The sequence below is a fragment of the Xiphophorus maculatus genome, chromosome 11 (genome assembly GCF_002775205.1).
Source record: "Xiphophorus maculatus strain JP 163 A chromosome 11, X_maculatus-5.0-male, whole genome shotgun sequence".
Taxonomy (NCBI): Eukaryota; Metazoa; Chordata; class Actinopteri; order Cyprinodontiformes; family Poeciliidae; genus Xiphophorus; species Xiphophorus maculatus.
In genome coordinates this window covers 26,306,623-26,326,544 of record NC_036453.1, presented here as the reverse complement: position 1 = coordinate 26,326,544, position 19,922 = coordinate 26,306,623, and the positions used below count along the sequence as shown (strand labels likewise).

The window sequence follows — 19,922 nt, the reverse complement described above, 5'->3', positions numbered from 1 at the left end:
GAGGAACTGTTTAGAAATATTGTGTGTTGCCAAAACAAATCAAAGTGAAAAGAAAACGGAATAATGCTTTGCAACATTCAACAACAATCAAGCGAAAAAGGGAAGAAAACTACGCTGAAATTTCTGGGCACCTAATCTACCTTTACTTTTGAAGAATCACATTTTTAGTTCAGTTTGATCACAACTTTCACGTTCACATTTACACAAAGAAATATAAGACTAATCGAACAAAGCAATTCCAAACACTCGTAAGTCTAGGAAAAGGAGAAAACAAACTGTGAGAAACTGAATTAGAATTAATGAAATCGCTCAGTTCGAGGGGAATCACCTAAAAGGTTTAATTCAATAAAATTCTCATTTAGACCGAAACTCACTGGAGCCTGGAAAAGTCACTGAGTACAATAAATTATTCAAGGACACACACACAAAATGAGAATTAAAAAAAAATAATAATGTGTGCAGAAAATAATTTTGCTGTGTTGAGAAGGTTTTCAGTTTGTGCTAAAAACGTTTTAAATCATTTTTCAGTCCAATCTTGTCTAACACCGTCAGAATTTACAGCTCTGAACCGTGTTCTCTGAAGGGTGTGTGTGTGTGTGTGGGTGTGTGCGTGCGTGTGTGGGTGTGTCAGGGAGTTCACCTAAGAGGCAAAGAGAAAAGGAGGACTTTTATTTATAAAGTGTGTATTGCTCCGTGTCATGTGAGAATGAGATCACCAGAACTAAAGTCCAAGCAAAGCGACTTCAGGAACTGACAAACACCGTCCTCAGCTGCTGAAGAGACTCAATCCAAAGCCAGCAAAAACAATAAATAAATAAAAATATTAATAGAAAATTTCCTTTCAAAGAAAATAAAAAAAAATGTTTTCACAGCTATGAATTTTTTTTTGCACAATTTTAGCTTGAGTTTCACAGTGTGTTATTCTATCTCGGTCTTTGCTGTGTCCCCACATTTACTTACAACCTGAAACAATGAAGGGTAAAACCCATTTGTGGCTGAGGTGAGAAGGAAAGAGGATACAAGAATTTGCACTTTTATCAACAATGGAGAGGCGAAACATCCACACACCGGATGCCCGGTGTGTGTCTGCACACACACCCCTACACGCCATCCTGCGTGTGCGCAAAGAGCAGAGAGGGGGGGAGGACAAGAGCAGGTGCTTTCTGTGACCATCAAGGTGACTTCAAGCATCTTTACGGTTATGACTGTGGTATGCCAGCTCAAAAAAAACAAAAAAAGGTATCAAGCGGTGTGGCTGTCACTCATTCATAAGGCGAAATATGACTGAAAGCGAGAGTGTCGCATAGAGAAGCAGGGGTGAAGGCGGAAAGAAGTTCTCGGGGAAGGAAGACGACGGTTGACAAGTTGTAAAAAAGGGGGAAACTTCCAGCAGAGTGAGTAAGACTGAAACCTGTCAATAACCAATCATCTGCTGCACACACTCTGCAGCTCACTGAACAGTGACAGGCAGAGAGCACAGCACAGAAATACTCTATCCATCCAATCGCTTTTCCTCTTTAAGCTTGGGTGAACCGATCTTCAGCGATCAATAGGAAAAAGTAGAAGTTGTCAGACGCACAATTTCCTTCAACATAAAAATAAAAACATAGATGTACTTAAATCCCTGCAAACATATTCAGTAAAGCAGAACACGTATTTCTATGTGGCTCATTTGTCAGATTGAATGTAGCTTTACTTTTTAATGTAGACATACTTTTCATTGAGTCCATACTTCTGAATTTTTCTTATTAGCATTTGATGTATCCAGTTCATTTTATTTATCTAATGTAACCTTAAAAGTTATGACTTTATTAATTGTAGGGAGGAAACAATCATCAGAATTAACAGAAACAAGAAATGAAGATTGAATTCTGTGAGAAATTAATATTTCACTTAGTAAATTGAGATTAAATAATATGCTTAAATAAAATTAGACATTATTTAATAGGGCTATATATAGCCATATATATTCTTTTCAATATATTTAATATTGCTGTCTTCAAATGTGAAAAAGAAACCCCAACGAGGCAAAAAATAAAAAAAAACTGATGCAATCTTCTCCTCCGATTTCAAAACTGCAGAGTTATGAATAGGACTAAGTATGTGTAAGACAGAGAGATTGTAAGAGTGTAAAAGTATGTGAATTTCTATGATTATCTGTGTATAATAAGCAGCACTCCCACCAGCAGCAGGTGTGTCCAGGGTAGTTTCCCCTGACATCTCTACATGGACAAAAATGGTGTCCATCTCCCAGCACACCCAGCAACAAATCCGCTTCAGTTTCTTTTACACACCAACTCTTTTGAGAAGTGGTGCTGTGGATGCTGTTTCCAGCTGTATCATCCTGCCAAATCATCTATGACTTGTCTGTTTGTTGTTAGTTATCAAAGAGGGTATCTTCATGTGCTTTTCCACGTCTCAGAATAGTTTGGAAAAGATCCAATAGGACCAACTGGTCAAATTAATTTAAACAGCCCACTTTACTGAAAACAGACATTGTTCAGCTGAGGAAACAGTGACAAACAAAACCCTCTGGGGTTATGAGTTCTCACAAGGCCATAATTAACAAAAATACAGAGACGGATCAATATTTATTCTTTTCCCCATTTTTTCAACCATAAATAAGTAACAGTGAGACTTATTTCACAGAGATAGGCAGACTGAATTTCCCGGCAGACGTTTTTTGTGACATTTTATGTTTTAAATGTTTACATTTTTTCCTATGTTAACTTTCAATGTTAACTTTCAAATTTTAATAAAGTGCAATATATATATATATATATATATATATATATATATATATATATATATATATATATATATATATATATATATATATATATATATATATATATATATATATGTATATATATATATATATGGTTTGGGGAATAATATGCTGAGAAAGTAGATGAAAGTGAAAGATTAACTATCAGGTCATTAAGGTGAAATTATGTTAACAATAATTATTGGCAAAATTAAAAGTAATCAGAAATAGCAGAAAATAGACTTGAACTAAAGAACTAATGGTATCTTCTGGAGGAAAAGATAGACAATACCCACTAATATAGCATATTCTACTGGTGTATTGTATCGTTTGTCATTTATCATTATACATTTCTTGTCATAATAAGATTTACTTTTTTTATTGCTGTGATAAATTCCAATTAATGATGCTTAAACCCCTCCAAAACTGTCTATATTGTTGGGATTATTAAATGAGCTTTTTAAATGAGAGAAAATATATGTACTAAGAAACTTGAAAATATGATTAAATGTAGTTATTGTGTGAAGACTGGCGATGTAAACCCCCCTTGTTTAGGTGACTGGTGTCCTAAAGAAGCGTATTACAAGTAGGAGTATTTTTCAAGAGCACTATTGGTATTTGTGGGGCTTTGATTGTTGTGCCATGCAGTGACAGCCATATAGTTACCTAAAAGAAGAAGTAATAATAGTCACAATAGAACAAAAATCACAATAGTACCACAAAATATTGTGATAAAATATTAAGTCCATATCTCCCTCCACAAGCATTCCACTGCAGATGTATTTATTTTTTCAAAAACTCACAAGCTTCAAAAAACGCTGCTGCAGAAACACTCCACACCTCTCACCTGGATGCCAGATGCTCTCCACACCTCTTGATTTGATCTGTCTGACCTACGACATGTGACTGCAGTACGTTGCACAAGAGGGGTGCAATGTGCGTGGTAAAGAAGACAACGTGTTTTTGGTGATCGACAAGAGGCCATCTTGTCCTGCGAAGGAGCTAGGACATGTTCATGCTCATAGTCATCCAGCGGAAAAATCCAAGTCATTAATCATCCAACTGAGAGGAGCAAGAGCTCAAAAGGGGAAGAAAATGTGACAAATCTCTGAAAGACCAAGAAAAGTTCATGAAACAACCAACTGATGACCTCAGCGACCAACCAGGGGTCACCTGAACTTTCTAGCTCTGCTCCAACACTTTGATTTGACATTTCCGCCCGTCATATGGGATGCTTCTGGATTGCAAACACGCACACAACCGCCAACACACACACACACGCAATAAGGCTTACTCACCCAATGAGAGAGACCATCTGCTCCACAATGTGCTTGCTGAAGGTGATGATCACAAACAGTTTCTGTATGACAAAGAAGCACACAGAGAAGGAACGAGTCAGTTACTGAGCCATAAGGGTCGCTGCTGGGGTGTTGAACAAGGCGCTGTGTGTGCATCATAGTTTGACCGGTAATAACAGCCCCGCTCATCCACCCCCAATCACTCCACAACCACCACCATGAGACGCATCATCATGCCCAAACCCATGCCTTGTTAGGCTAAATTGGTTTTGGTGAAAGCCGGCAAGAAATTTGGTCACGCAGGGCAAGAAATGAAAGGCCTTGACTGCGTGACACATCGCCAACACAACGCACTGGGTCAGCGTTTCAAAGAGGCTGTCAGCAGAACTTCAAGAGAGGGTGTGTGTGTGTGTGTGTGTGTGCGTGTGTGTGTGTGTGTAAAGAACACAAGGACAGAGGAGTGGAGGAATCAAAGGAGATGTGTCACAGCTTCAGAGGGGGGTCTGGATTGGGTTCCTGTCCGGCTTGATTGCTGTTTAGTCACCGAGACAGCAGGGGAGAAGAGCCAACTGGAGATTGTAGCGGCCATCTTGGCTCGTACTCGCTTGGTGGCATGTCGGGGAATCAGGGGGTTTAGAACATGCACACAATAACTGGCCTCATTTTGGAAAGTCTGATACTTGTGTGAGAAAACCAAGAACTATTTTAGTTTTTGCTCATTTATAGACGTTTTTTAGAACATAGTGCCAGCAAGCAAAATAACATTTGTATATTAGTGCCCAAGCTAAGAAATGTTCACCTTTGGTGTGCTTATTTTTAGTGAATGTAAAAGTTTAGAGAAAGTGAAAACTTACATAGTGATTGCCCCCCAACACATGAAAAAAGAAGATTGCACTCTGTTAAAATCCTTCAGCGGCAACAATATCACTATTATTCTCCTTTATTTTTAGGAAATATGCATTTTTAAAGGACATTAAAGGTGTTTTTGCTGAATTTCTGCCTTTATTTGCATCTTTACATAAATGACATTGAAAAAATTGTTAGGTTGATGTTTTTGGAACAACTCTTTCAAGTAATTTATAAAAAAAACAAAAAAAACCCCCCGTCAAATTCTACTCACTCTTGTCAAGTTCAAGGAAAATACAATGTTGCCCAAACAGGACATATCAGATAAATAATTCAGCTGCCATCACTGTAAGTTATCTTATATGTTGACTAGCCAGAGGCTATAAAAACTGCTTATATGTGAACCAGAGCTCTTGTATTTCTCACAAACGCGTGTGCGTCTCAACACAAAGGAAGATCAATGGTAATTATAGGCAAATACATTTTGAGTGATATAATTACGTTTATTAACTCTAAAAACTGGCCAGATAGTTTGTTTTAATAACTCTCAATGAAGGGGAATAATAAATATGTCGAATTCAGAATTGCTGAGCTCAGATAAAGTCAACACAGTGCGATGCAGGTGAATAAACAGAAGTATGGTAACCACGGCAGCGAGCTCGGTACCAATGATCACGCTACGCATCACTCAGCGCCAGCTTGCTGGGGTGGCCATTTTAATTTCATGTGACAGGGCACTTTGATCAGTTCTTTGTTATAGTGCTTATGTAACATGTAATCCAGGTCATCCATGTATTGCCGTATGCTTGTCCCGCTCTTTGTGTGGCTGTTAAGCTTCTGGCCGTGGGTCAAACAGAACCGAGGAGAACACATTTTCTACATAAAACAATACGGTCACTGTTACTTATTGTCATTTATTGGGCTTCCTCGCACTTTAAAAAGTAATTTCAGGGGTGTTAAATATCGGCAGGTACAATTATTTTTGTTTAAATCAAACTAAATTTGACTAGGATTTAACTGATGATGTTTGGTCAACTGTTAATGACATCTTTGCTGTGAAAAGGGAAATGTTTACCTGTTTATGACCATTTCCTATCTGTTGTTTTATCTTAAACATGGAGGACAAGACAGATGATTTCAGGGTAGAAATAAAGAAGGTGTTCGTAATTTTGTTAGGGCTGCAACAAACGATTATTCTACTAATCAATTAATCTGACAATTAATCAATGCACATTCTGTTGAGTTTTTTATTTAACCATTTAAGTCTATTTTATAGGACATTTGAAATTCATTAAGACATGCAAATAACACATATTTAAATTCATTTTTAAGTAAGAAAATAAACATTTTATTGCCTAAAATGCAATAACAGCATTATTTTAGTTTTTCTTAATAATTTGCAGCAAAGGCTGCATCTGCGGCTCAAAAAATATTTTTAACAACATGTGGAAAGTTTGGCATTTTCTGCTTGACTTACAATAATTAATTAATTATTAATAAATACAGTGCAGGGTTGATATGATGATTAATTTTTGGATTGACGGATTAGTGATTAGATGACAAAAGGTGCTTAACAGGAGACTTTTGTTGTTTTTTTACAGAATCTGTATCAGTGGAAGCTGAACTCCTGCTAGAGAACTTCTGGGTTGAAGATATTTACAGACAAAGAAGTTTTCTTTTAATTGCAAAATGCTCGACTTGACTAAATTAGTAATTTTTGTTCTTTCACCAAATGTCCTCTTTTGAGTTTGTATTCTCCAGTTAGCAATGAATTGATTACTAATTTGTTAATCTCAATTAACTCGTTTCCTAGAGCATTTAAATCATGTGATGCACGATTCTAAAACTTGACTAATTCTGTTGAATAAGTGTTTTTCAGCTGCTAAACTCACTATTTCTACTTAAAACTCCTGATCAAATTCATCTAAATTAAACATATAATTTTTTTTAAAACAAAGTCAACTGACTAACTCTTCTGACTGGTTGTTTTCACAGTGTAGAAATACAGTAATTCACTTGATTAAAGGAACTGATTTTGGCTTTTCTTGTAATGTACCAGCAGCTCCAACGAGCGCTGACACATGATCCATCATCTAAGGCAAAAGGAAGGAGGAAGAGGCAGCAAGATGGCAGGAAAGCTGACTAAGATCCCCAGAATTGGTCTGCCCGGAAAGTGATGACATTGTCTTGACTCGCTACATTCTGCTAACTGATAATGTCAACAAAAGACACACACGGCGCCCTCACACACACATACACACACACCATCTAACCAGGTGATATCAACTCCTGGCTGTTTTCGACATGTTCCAGCAGCTCTGACCACACATATATACACAACAAGTAAGAATAGTGCAAGTGTAGCATCTTTTCCTTCTGTCTCTGCCACACCTCGCAGTTTGTGCTCTCGAGGAACAATCACCTGTCCCAGGGGTCCAAAGTCTGCACTTCAGTGACATCACCACTGATCCTCAAGTGACCCGCCGCGTCACGAAGCTGGTGACGTTAGCCATTCAGCAGCACGCATTTAGAGCAACAAAGGACGGAAGCAATGGCAAATAAAAAAAAAAAAAAAAGCAAAAAGAAAAACCCCTTAGTCTTTGGAGACGGGTGAGGACACACCTGAAGCACAGGTACGAAGATCAAACGTACGCTTTGGAGTATACAGAAACACACACGCACGCACACACACAAAAAGTCTCAAAATCCCCTTTTGTTTCCTCTTGGCCTAGAAGTGAGCGCGTCACCTGCTGTGCTGTAGGTTTTCTTTTTTCTTTTCTGCCCACACTGTAAATGACTGAACATTTCTCATTGGAAGCAAAAGTTGAGTTTGAAGTAAATTAGACCGAGCAGCTACAGGACAGACCGGGCCCCCAGGCATGCCGGAGAGCCGGGACAAGTATTTCTTTCCGAGAGACAGAGAAGGACACACCTCTACCAGTGGGGGGGCCCCAGGGACCCCTGGGTGAAATCTGGTCCTGTATGTGTGATTGTGCTTGCCCCACATGTATCTCTCCCCCCGATCCCCTCACCCCATCTGTCCCTCTCTCCTTCTCTTTCTCCATCACCTCCCACCAGCAGGCCACATTTATCTGCCCGTAACGTGTGCTTGCTGCAAATTTGCACCTCTTTTTTTTTTTTTTTTGTTAAACTAAATTTGGTGAGGGACGACGCTGCGTGCCTGTGCTTAACCCCTCCTGTGCGTCACCACGAGCACATTCCCCGAGTCTGCTTAGAAAACAAAACGCTAAGCTCCTGACGCTAATCACGGACATACTGCAAATTCCTGGACGCAAATTGAGGATTTTCCAGGATTAGATGAAACATTAGTAATGCCAAAATTCCCAACTGTAGTTTCTTAGTCAGCTTTGGGAGACTTTCCTGTGAGTTCTCTGCTGTACAGTGCGCAGGGTCTGCTGCTGCAGCTACAAAATGGTTGACAGCCCTGCCTCTGCTTCACAAAATGGCCTCCCTGTGAGCAGCTGCTAGTGCAAAGATGCTGAGCCTGACAGTGAGTCATTGCATAACACAGCTGTCTGTTAAAGGACCGCATGAAGGACATATATTTAAATACAAATAAAAGACAGGAAATAGTCCAAAAGAAGACATGCCAGAACCTTCTTTTGGAGGAGTTACAGGAGAGACGGAGAAGCTCACCTGAATGTGCATTTTGATCACAGCCTTTCCAATCAGCGTTGCACCAAAAAACGTCCAGAAGGGGACCAGAAAATGTCCGCACGTTAATCCGGCCAGGTCGAACAGCGGGTTCGGGATCTGGGGGATGAGAAGGTGTGATTTTAGACTAATTGTTTCAGTTCTGCACAAGAAATAAAACAACTGAGAGTGAAGTATTTCTGTTTGCTGGATTTGCTTCGTTTCTGCGCTCCACTGATTAAAACAGAGCGTGTGTAATTGTGCCAGCTGGACTGTCAGAGAAAGGTGAATTTTTATTTATTTTTTTAACTCACAGAGGCGCAGGCTAAAATCCCAAAGAAGCCGACCTTCTGGATGAGCTTCTGGATGGCTACTTTCGTTCGGGATCCAAAATCCTGAAAAATAAAAAATTAAAATTAAAAATCTAAGAAAGGTGTGTTAGGATTTTAGATCACATTATTTGTTCAATTTATAAAACGGAAAGAGTTTTCTTCAGGGAATAGGTTAACAAAATCTTGGTTTTTGTTTCACAATTTGATCCACATCAGCCTGAGATTAAAGAAAAAAAGCTTAATTTTTCAAACTGTTTGTATGCTTGATGTAATATCACAAAAAAAACTCTGTCCATCAGAAAATAAGTTTGAACCAGTGTTGTTCATCCAGCTGCTCTAAGCCTCATTAACCAAATCTAACAGTTATGTAGTTTCATAATTCTTTTGTGACCCTCTGTCGCCCAGAAAGTTGGAATGAAATATTTCTTCCTCTTCCCCTGAAATGATGCAGCAAGGTGTTTTATTCTTGTCAAATAAAATATTGTCTCCGAGTTTTATTACTCAAGCTCTTCCAAACATATCAAATAGAACCAAATTAAAAACAGAAATTTGTCCAACTTACTGGGCAATCCAGGTATAAAGTGTGTAAATTATAAACTATGTAGCAGAGCAATAAACAGATTTATGTGAAAGGAGGGTGCGAACAAATCTGCAGTGTTGCTTTTTAATTCCTGTTTTGCAGAATGATCGGAACTAATGATTTCTGCCTTTTTTAAAAAAAAAAAACACTTTTAGAAATTAGGGGGATATAAAAATAAACTTTTAGGGTTTTTCCATCATCTCTCAGTGCGAGCGTTACACGGCATTAAGTTGTTTTTTATTTTTATTTGCACACTGGAATTTTGTTTTGGAATCTAAAAATCCCTTTACTGTCAAAATCAATTGGAATGTGAAAGAAATATTTGGGCTGTAAATGCTTTCAGTAAAACTACGTGCAAAGGAAAAGCAGCAACATCAGGAGACTCTTGCTCCTCCTGTGAACAAGTTTGCAACAAATGACTTAATTTGAGAACCAAAAACAAGGAAAAAAATAAAATTAAAAATTTGATATTCAGTAGAACATATTATTTAGGACTTTAAATATGCTTTTAAGAGATTCTGCAACGCCAAATCTGAGCCTGAGGGTTTTTCCTAAAGTTTTAGGATTTTATTTTACAGAAGAGAAAATCTTCTTAATAATTAGCATTCAAATATAGATTTATAAAATATATATAAATCTAAATCTGTCTAGCTAATGCACTTTTATACAAATACAAGCAAAAAAACAAGTGGTACAGAAGAGTGTATGTTGCGGAGAAAGTATTGATGCTGCGAAACCAACTCTTTTGATATTAAATAATTATATTTACCGTAAACATTTATCAAAAAGGGAATTTTAAGACAAAACTGGTTTCTGTACTAAAGTTAGAGCCATCATGCAGATTTAAAAATGTTAAAGTTGGCATTAAAATGCTCTGATTTACCTGTCTCCTTCTCTAAATAAATCACAGAAAAAATATGTCTCAACATTTTTCATAGCCTGCAGAAACATTTAGCTGGTTTTTGCATGTCTGTAACTCAATGTTAGTGCCTTATTAATTGTTTTGAGTGGCAACGTGAGAGAAAGACAGCAGTCTTGTGTCATTCCTGTGACTCAGAAATCCAGGACTTTTCCGCTGCTGTTGCTCCATCGCTCCTGACAGAATAACAAAGGCCTCTTTTCACTCCAATGACACAGATTTATTCAGAATATTCCAGGAAGAGAAGATATAACCCGTTTGGATTTAAATTGTTGTTGTTGTTTTTATTTTTTCTGGGAAGACTGTGAGTGCCAGGCAGTGCTGCATGTACGAAATCTCTGATTTTTGGATGTTTCTTTCAGTATGAAGGTAAAGAGAAAACAATTACTTCAGGGCAGAATGGATTTCTTATTGCTAAACTGAAGATTTTTTTCCAGTGAAATGCAAATTTTGCTGATTAATAAAATACCTTTGCTAAATGCAGTTTGAAAAATGTTGTTTTCAAAAATGTTTAAAACAAATCTTCCGATTGTTCAGACCTGAATGTGATGTGAAAATGTTTTTTTGAACAAGCGAAAATCAGAGATTTAACAGTAAAGAAAAATGTGCATCAGATTCAACTATTTATTAAGATTTTGGGGTTTTTCTTAAGAGATATCAAACTAATTATTTTGCTAATTATATCAAATTTTTTAAAATAAACAATATTTTATTTAGAGACATATTTTAATTTACTTTATAAAAGACGAAAATGCCTTTCTTTTTCTGCTTAATTTTCTTGATTTTACCCAGACAAGTTCTGGAATGTAAAAAACGGAACATAAAAGTTTTAAAGCTTTAGGTCGATTTTGTTCTTAGGGAATAGAAAAATAAACTGAAAAATTAAGAAATTTGAATGATTAAATTCAGATTTTCTACAATAACGTACATTTAAAGAACTGTGCATCTGATTTAATTGTTTCAAATCTCTGTGAAGGATATTTTCATCTGTACAAACTAAAAGATTTTTGTGCATAAATGGACACTGCAAATGCATTTATTAATTATACCAATAAGAAGGCCTTGCTTTGCATTTAACATTGATACAAGTATATATGAATGCTTGTTTTAAATTTGTTTTGATAGAATATAATAAACCTGATTATTTGCTGTACTTCATGTTTAGTTTCCCAAAGAATAAAGATTTATTCTTGATCGAAAAAGGCCCAATTTAAATAAAATTAAAAAATACTGTTTTATGTAATTTTAATAAAAGACAAAGCAAGGCCTCTCCGATTTTCTTGTGGATTTTTTTTTTTTCTCTTAGCTTCATGATGTCCAGAAGGGAGGCTTGCAACATGATCATGCCTTATATGGTCAATAAAACCAATTCGGTGCTGATGACACTCTTTGCGGGGTGCAACCCAGCAGACAGGAAATCTGAGAGACGCAAGAGGCGGCCTAATAAGGTGGTGGGGGGAGCAAGGAGACACAGAATATGATTGGTTCTCGATTTGAATTTCTGCCTCCACTGTTGTCCAATCGTGAAAGTTTCTCCTCAGACAACCCAGTAGTTTTAATTTCACCGAGTCCCCATGTGCATGTGTAGGGGTGTGTGTGTGCGTGTGTGTGTGTGTGTGTGTGTGAGCAGCTCAGCTGGTGGGATGCAGGGAGGAAAGGAATGTGCGTGGCTGCTTTACAGCCGAACCGCTGAGGACAGAGTCGGGGACACCTGACAACGATGACTCCTGCAGAACCAATCACAGCGCATTTCTTTTGTTTTCAGACATCGTGACACTTTGGTTATTTAGGTGCTGCAGTTGAACTTTTGGCTCGTGCAGCGAGAGACCATAAAAATAGTCAGAGAGCATGAAAGTATCATTGCAGTCTGAACAAAGGGTCCCAGAGGAGATAAGAGGAGGGGGCCACAGAGCGTTAGTGAGTGTATGTGTCAACTTGTGACACTGTGATTTACTACAGCTGAACTGCACACTTGGATCCCCTCTCTTTTGTGCATTTCTGGGCCATGGAGGCATCTATCTAGGATGGCTAGGATTCAGACATCCCGGCTCTGCCGCTGGCGGTTGAAGGAAAATCACGTTTTTTTCCCTGGCGCCTGGCCAGGAACGTGTCCTCCCAAACACTAGCCCAGTTCTCCACCCCCGTTAGCGGCAGCCTGATGATCAGGAGGAATTACATTTCGTAAAATCATTGTGAACCTATGATCCTGTGTAACGGTAAAGATTTGATCCCACCTTTAGCTGTTTAGCGCAGACCAAGAGCTATTTCTGTATCCTGATAAATTAACCCTTAGTAGGCAAAATTGAGATTGTAATTGGTGAGTAATGTCCCGCATCGGTTTTCTTTTGATTCAAGCACATATATTGAATAGATTAGGAGTCATGGAAAAGCTGGAACCAGGGGCGGCTCCAGGAAGTTTTAAAAAGGGGGGACAAATGGGGGCCCAGTGAGAATTAGAGAAGGACAAAAAAGAAAAGACATTAGGATATCATTAATATACAAGTAATGTTGCACCTCACGCTTTTATTCTCTTTGGTGCACAGAGAGGGTCCAGTAAATAGGCAGGTGGCCAGGATTTTTACCAGAATTGATTCAGGATAGACATTTCAAATTATGAACAACCAGAGGAAAAACAAACAAACACAACAAAACAAAACAGGCACAACGGAGCTTTTTTTTTTCAGTTTATTCAGAAATTCTGAAGGAATGGGAATGTCCTCACGTAAATGTAATTATAACATGTAAATATAACATAATGTAAATATATTTTATATTAGCAGATATGCTCTATATGCTAATAGGCTCAGATCCAGGAATCTCCAAATAAATTTTCTCAAACTGACCTTTTGTCTGGAGATGCTCAAATCAACCAGAGCTCGGAATGGGCAGATATTTCAAGGATAAATAAAAAAAAACGTAGTTTAGAAATCTATTTTTTAAGAGTGTCCTGGCAATTTTTCAGGCTAACCAGCGATTGGCAAGTCAAATATTTTTCTGTTCATTAAATGCATCCGAAAAATTTATTTTCGGATGCATTTTTCTGAATGATACATGTATCATTCAGCAAATTTCTATATACAGTCATTAAATTCTGAAGAATCAATGTTGTAATTTACAAACTCATAATTAGTAGCTCAAAGTTCTCCATTGTCTCCAAATATCTGAAGACAATGGAGAACTTTGAGCTATTTGCAGATAACAAAAGTATCAAACAATAGCATGGACTTTAATAGACATTGTAAAGTTATAATAAATAAAAAAAACTGTTCAATATCACACTATGACGAATAAATGGGGATAATCATGCAATATCCTTTTAACACATCAATGACTGAAAATCGGAAATCGCTAGCCAGAAAGCGACTGATCGGTGAATCTCTGTTGGTCTTTGTCTTTTATGTTTTTATTTTTTAACACTTTAAAAACATGATGTGATACTAACTTATTAAAGTCCAGTCACCGACAAAACGCAGGGCAGTGACAACACTGCACTCTATTTGGAAAAGTAAGCATGAGACAGGGAAAAATCTATGCACAGCCTATACACGAGTCAACACCCACGCACTTTCCCCCCCGCCTCCCTCCGCTCGCTGTGTGTTTTTTTTCTCAATGAAAATCTTTCACACAGAGGACACACACAACGTTTAAAGTTCATCTCATTAACTCCTGACAAGCCTGCGCCTGCTCCGTCCTCTACAGGAAGTGGACTGATTAAGAACTCGTGACGCAACCGACGTTACGGTCCCCCTTTCAAGAATTAAGAAAAGGGAAGAAGAGCACAATCAAATCTGTCCACACCTCACACACACCCACACACACACAGAGAGGGAGAGAGAGAGAAATGCACCCCTGAGTCCACGTTGACAAATTCTTTAACAAGCTGTGGTTAAAGGGAAGCTGGTTTTAGTGTGAGTCACCCCCCTCCTTTCAAACAGTTTACTGGAAATAAAGAGGGAGGAGGAGGGAGGGGGCACTTTCAGAGAAGTCATGTGACGGGGCTGGGCAAACCACAGCACAGAGCGGCTTTGAGTGCAGTAGGCCAGGGGGGAAAGGAGGCATACGCCCAGCGCAGATGGCCCTGATTTGAGTTACAGGAGATACGATCCTGGGAGTTGGCAATCAAGAATTCACAGCCTGTTAACCCCTTCCGTTCCAGATGAAAGAGAGAAAAAAAAGTTGTTAAGTCAAAAAAATAACTGTAGTTCAGATGGGGGCTGGGAGAACAGAATCTGAGACAGCATGTGTCAGTTCGGAGGATTTCATGCCCTCTTGTACTGTGTGAGCCAAAAAAAAAAAAAAAACTTTAAGAGGAGCCTGACATTCATGACATCAGCGTCTGGAACCGTTAGAAAAAGCATGACTTCATTATTTTTGAATAGGTCTGTTGAATGAGAGAGAGAGAGAGAGAGAGAGAGAGAGAGAGAGAGAGAAAGTACTTTGAGAGGTTTGCTGCTGTGCGTCACGTGAACTTGTGGCAGGAAGTTGGCTCGAGCGGGCTTGGAGGAAAAATCAAAAAAACCAGGCTTAAGTCAACCCGCTTGGCACTGGCGGACCGTGGCGGCCAGAGCGGCGACAAAGTCAGACAAAGCTGGGTTGAAGAGTGTGTGGGCCGAGAGGGGGTGAGTGGGAGTGAAAGAGGAAGGGGGGAGTCGGGGCCATCATGGACGTGGAGCCATGGTGGGTTGAAGCGGGGTCAGATCCTTCACAAAAAGAATTAACCGCTTCCTGTCTGATGCACAATGATCCGGACATGTCCTTGTTTTTCTCCCCGTTTCAGTCCCCCAGTGGATTCACTTTGCTCTACTACTAACCAAAGGTCCAGCATTAAACGGCGCAGGTGATGAAGACCTCAGTCCACTACGAAGATGAAAGGGGAATTAAAGACTGGCTTTGCCGGAACATCCGAACATCAGAGCAGCTGTAAAAGCTTCACGGTTCCAGGTCTTAAGTCCTTGATGGTGCAAAAAAAAAAAAAAAACTTGCGTCCGGATGCTGTTCAAACACACAAGCCCTCGTCACATACTTTCACACACAGCTGCGTAAAGAAAGAGAGAGAGAGGCAGAGAGAGAGAGAAGGAGGATAAGAGACAGAGTTTAGAGAGAGCAACACACAGTGGAGGACAGAGGAGTTGAGAGAATAGCAACTGAGGGACAGTCAGGCTAAGTCAGAAAGAGAGCGAGGCTGAGGTTGCGGTAGCTTCGTCACTTCCAATCAGTCTCTCTATGGATGCGAGAGCAAAAAGTGGCGCTCCTCCTGCGTCCCACCGTCGCCGGTTTGCTTGCGGACGAGGTCTTCGGCGCTCGGATGACGATTGAGACAATGTGTACAGCGAACATCGCCCGTTTTGCCTCGCTCCTCTACACTCTCCTCCGCCTCACTGGCCGACTGTCGGCAGGGAAGCTCCCCTATATCAGCGAGTGATGTCAGAGCAAACCCCTCTCGCACATGTGGTCCAAACTCCGGTACTGATGTTGATTGCCAGCCTGGGCTGCTGTCTGCTGCGATTTCAGCAGGTGCAGCATCCCCGCGCTTCGTTCGGCTGCAGAACAGGATTTCTTATTTCTTTCTTTCTTTTTTCTTTTTGGTTTGTTTAGGAAAATGTGTGGGAAATATGGGGGGCACACATTAACTCAAGTTCTAGTCAGAAGTTTACATACACATGTCCTTGATATGAATGTCATTAGTTTTCAAGTTTTAAAGATTTGTCTGAGGTATTCTTTTTCTATACAACTTGGAATTTTAAAAAAAGAGCTGAGTGTTTATCGCTGATGTTATCTCATCCACACATGGTCATAATTACGCATACAGACTCAAATATGTTTTAATTTAACTTCTCGGTAGTTACTAGAGCTGAGCAATGTGGCTTAAAAACAAAATCTCAGATATTTTCATACCAAATCAGATTTTAATTGATTCTTTGTCTTATGTAAAATGCATTTTTTTTACCCCTTAAATACATATTGAATTTGCTGCAGAACTGCTACACAAGGTCACGAACTTCTGTCTGGTTTTGGCGAATATGCCGTTTTTATTGATCACAAAGATTTTATAATCCAAGTTCAAAGATGCTAAAGCTACAAAAGCTAAAATGCTCTGTTGCTAGGTGTATTAACACACACAATTTATTACACCGTTGTCCAGCATCAGGTTGCTGAAGCACTCGCCCTTGATGGATGGAGCGGTAAGTTCCTTCTCTCTGCGGAAACGACGGACACAGCGAGCTACAGAAGCCTGAGTAATACGTTGGTTAAAAAAAAATAAATTCTTGATTTCCCAGAAATTAAATCTTCATAGACAGGAAATTTGATTAATCAATAAAACCAATTTATCATAAAGCCTTACTAGTTTCCATAAGTGTTTGCAGCAGACGACTAGTCTAAAGTATCTCTTTGACAGCTATGACAGAATTGAGTATTTCTGAAGAAAGATAAGAAATGAATTAAGTTCCAGGAAACTTGGCGATGTAAGGAAAGAACTGTGGTAAACATTTTTGGAGACATTTCAAAACTGCAGATTTAAAGATTATCGTGATTGTACAGAAGATTTCAATTTGTTCAGATGTGTCACTAATTTGCCACGGTCAAATGAAACAAAGTTGATCAGAATAGTTAGGATTGTTAGAAGAATAAGAACCCACCAAAGTTCCTACTCCTGAAACACCAGCATCATCGTTCACAGTGAAGTCACCTGGCAACCAGGAACAAAGTATCTGCTGCTAAATGAGCACCATTAAGTTTAACTATTATTTGCAGCTACCTACATACCGTCTGGGGAAACTTTTATGGTCAGATAAATGAAATAATAAACTGACAAAAATGATGTTAAAAAGAAGTATGTTTGGAGAAGTAAAGATGAGGTTTTCAAATCTGCGAAACCTGTGGAAACTATCAAGCATGGCAGTGGCAGTATCATGCTGTGGGGGTGTGTCTCTGACAGTGGTACTGGTATTGCACTAAAATCACAATTGACTTTATTCACCAAATTTGTGCACACAAGGAACCTCACTGTTTTCACTTTGCTCTTATATCTATTTGAAAAATAAACATGTAAAAAAAAAAGTTTATTGCAAATATTATTGAAATGAAATAGGCTGTTCATCAGTTCATTACAGGTTTGAACTCTAAGAAAAAAAAAATCCTAATAATATGGTAATACTATGATGCCCGATTACAGAAACTATGATAACAAATATAATATCTCTGTCTAGTAATCACTGAAAAAAAATTCCCAGTTGGCATCTCAGCAGTTAAACCTTTCGTAGAGTTACTGAACCCTCTGTTCTTTGTTTCTTTTGGTATCTTGATGATTTACTGTTGGTGATGAGTCTTTGAGGTTGGAACGCCTCCTTGCCATCACCCTAATCATCAGCGACCGCCACAGATTCTTCATAAGATTATTTATCACTGGTTGAGCAACTCTAAAATGTTACATCCATTTAGAAGAAACACTTTTGAAAAGATAACTTCAAACTTATGAAGTGGGTTATGAATATATAGATTTTTTAGCTTAACTGTATTTTTTACAGAGAATTTTTTTTGTCATATTTGTGAATGAAAAAGACTTCTGATTTGAAAGGTTACTAACCTCATATATGTGCTGAAAAGTAAAACACGTACAGTCAAAAGCAAGACTTACTCACATGTCAAATATGTTACCGTCACGACCCATCAGATAAATTACCAACTGTTTGGTTCAGTCGGGAAAAATAAGAGTCAGTGACTCAGTTGTTCACAAGTTCTCAGGCAGATGTTTGGTTTCTCCTGCTTTGTCTGGATGTTTGAGCCACAAGAGAAAAAAATAAATAAAACTTTCCTGAGTCTGGACACACGACAGGCAAATCTTATAAAATGGTTTTTCTGCACGCGTGCATTTGATTTAATTCTTCTTGCATTATTCATAATAATAGAAAGAGAAAAAAAAAATATTTACAAACAGCCGTGAGGCATTGTTGAAATATGTGGAGGGGTGGCATGCTGAGCATATTTTTAAGGAGGATCTCTTAATGAAAGCCTGAAACGGAAGCAGCATTTCACTCAAGTGCATCACTTGATGTTCTCGGAGTCATAATGTTGTGCAAGAATGTGATTGTGACCGCCTCATTGAGAAATGAAGGTGTGGTTATTTCAACAGCTAAAGTGTGTGGTAAATCCCCAACTCTGGAGTTAGGAAGAAAACCAAGTGAGAATTACCTTCATGAAATGAGTAATAGCGCCAGACAGAGTAGAAAGTAACTACAGTGGCGGTAACTATGACGATGGGGGAGAAGAAGGTGCAAGGAGCAGTGTGTCACCTGGGCGGACTCGGTCTGGTCCAGCATTTCCTCAAACTTCTGGTAATCGTCATCATCTGGATCAGAACCAGACAGGCGGGCAGCCCGCGCCATGAAGTAAGGAGGGAGCTCCCCTATAGCGGTACCAGCGCCCTGCTCAGCAAAACACAAACAACAACAACACACAGAGACAAAGACTTAAAATTAATACGTCAGTTTAAAAGAATATTGAGGGAGATATGATGATGTAAAGAAACGTATTTTCCTCTTTTATAATTTTGTTATGAAATCCCACTTTAGTCTTTAAGGGGGTATAAGGCAAGGGGTAGAATAAAAAGTATTCTACCCCTTGCCTTTTACCCTTTTTATTGATTTTGCAAATCAATAATGAGCAAAGACGTTTGGCTTTTTTGACAAAAACAATGACCAAAGATCAATAAAATCTGAAATGTCAAATGTAACCTGATTTCTACAAAACAATGGCAATTAAATAAAATGACTGAATAAATATTCACCCTCTTTAAAGTGACTGACCTAATTCAACAGAAGTCCAGTCAACTGGTGCTGTGGGGATGATGCTCAGCAACAGAACAATTAAAATCTCTAAAACATTCAAGCATTTTACGAAAACACTATTTTATGAACCTTTAGTCTATTGTCACTTTTGTATTTGGTCATTTATGAAGAGGTTGATGTTTATTTGACGTTGGAGGCGGAGCGGTACCAATATTCTTCCTGTGTGAAACGTTGAGTATAAAATAAAAGCATTTCCACTCAATAAACACCAGATAGAAACTAAGGCAGAATGATTTTTTATTTTTTTTAAATAGCGTTCTTTTAAAAGGCTAAGATAATTTTGGTTCTTTATTTTGGTATCAAACAGTAACTTTGTGTGGAAATTCATGACATGCTCTTCTGTGTTCCATAAAGTATTCATAAATACCTCATATGACTTTTCACATACATATTCATCAGCTTTTAAATAAAAACCTCCTCATCCTTGTTCTGTATATGTTCTCATATTCGATATAAAGAAGTTCTCCAAAGTTATTGAGTGTAATTTGTGAACAGTTTTGCTAGCATGGTCGCTCAGAACCAAACAACTAACTCACACACATCCTTTTGAAGATGTGACTTACTCCTAGTCTAGAAAATTTAGCTGCACTGAAGAGAGCACCAAATAATGGGTCCTATAGTACTTTAGTCCTTTTTCATTTTGACTAAAGGAAGTCTGAGACATTTCACTGAAACCTAAT

The 19,922-nt window shown here is 38.5% G+C and overlaps 1 protein-coding gene across 3 annotated transcripts in view; it reads right to left on the bottom strand.

Moving 5' to 3' along the window:
• vmp1 (vacuole membrane protein 1) overlaps window positions 1–19,922 on the bottom strand; it is a 76,684-nt gene that overhangs the window by 22,401 nt on the left and 34,361 nt on the right. For all 3 annotated transcript variants that reach the window (XM_005812324.3, XM_023342150.1, XM_023342151.1), the window contains 4 exons: window positions 18,688–18,819; window positions 8,880–8,960; window positions 8,569–8,685; window positions 4,066–4,127 (listed from right to left, as the gene is read on the bottom strand). In XM_005812324.3, the coding sequence (XP_005812381.3) occupies window positions 4,066–4,127; window positions 8,569–8,685; window positions 8,880–8,960; window positions 18,688–18,819 (392 nt within the window). The remainder of the gene's footprint in view (window positions 1–4,065; window positions 4,128–8,568; window positions 8,686–8,879; window positions 8,961–18,687; window positions 18,820–19,922) is intronic.